General features: G+C 59.1%; 1 protein-coding gene across 1 annotated transcript in view; it reads left to right on the top strand.

Annotated features, from left to right (window-relative positions):
* Positions 1 to 379, top strand: part of EMH_0051490 (uncharacterized protein) — a gene marked incomplete at both ends in the record, with an annotated part of 7459 nt that overhangs the window by 997 nt on the left and 6083 nt on the right. The window contains one exon of the mRNA XM_013496755.1: positions 3 to 379. Coding sequence (XP_013352209.1) covers positions 3 to 379 — 377 coding nt within the window. The remainder of the gene's footprint in view (positions 1 to 2) is intronic.

Here is a 379-nt window from a genome sequence, read left to right as displayed (position 1 = left end):
ACTGGGTAGAAGTCAGTCACGGGAACCGTCGCAGCTCCCAGTGCCCAGCAGTTTGCCAACAGCAGCAGCAACAGGAGGAGAGGTTGTAAAGACCTCAAGGGAGAGGCCCCCCTTCCTGCAGCGGATGCATCTCTGCGTTGAGAGGCTCAGCAGGTACGAGCGAGGCCCCCAGCAGCAGCAGCAGCAGCAGCAGCAGCAGCAGCAGCAGGAGCAGCAGCAGCAGGAGAAGCAGCAGCTACAGCAGCAACTGCAGCAGCAGCAGCTGCAGCACATGCAGCAGCAACTTACTTTTCTGCGCGAGCAGCAACGACAGCAGCAACTACTCCTAGAGCAGCACCTGTTTCAGCAGCAGCAGATACAGCAGCAGCAACACAAACTG

Source organism: Eimeria mitis, genomic scaffold (assembly GCF_000499745.2).
Source record: "Eimeria mitis Houghton genomic scaffold, Emh_scaff2279, whole genome shotgun sequence".
NCBI classification, from domain to species: domain Eukaryota; phylum Apicomplexa; class Conoidasida; order Eucoccidiorida; family Eimeriidae; genus Eimeria; species Eimeria mitis.
This window is presented reverse-complemented; position numbering and strand designations above follow the sequence as displayed.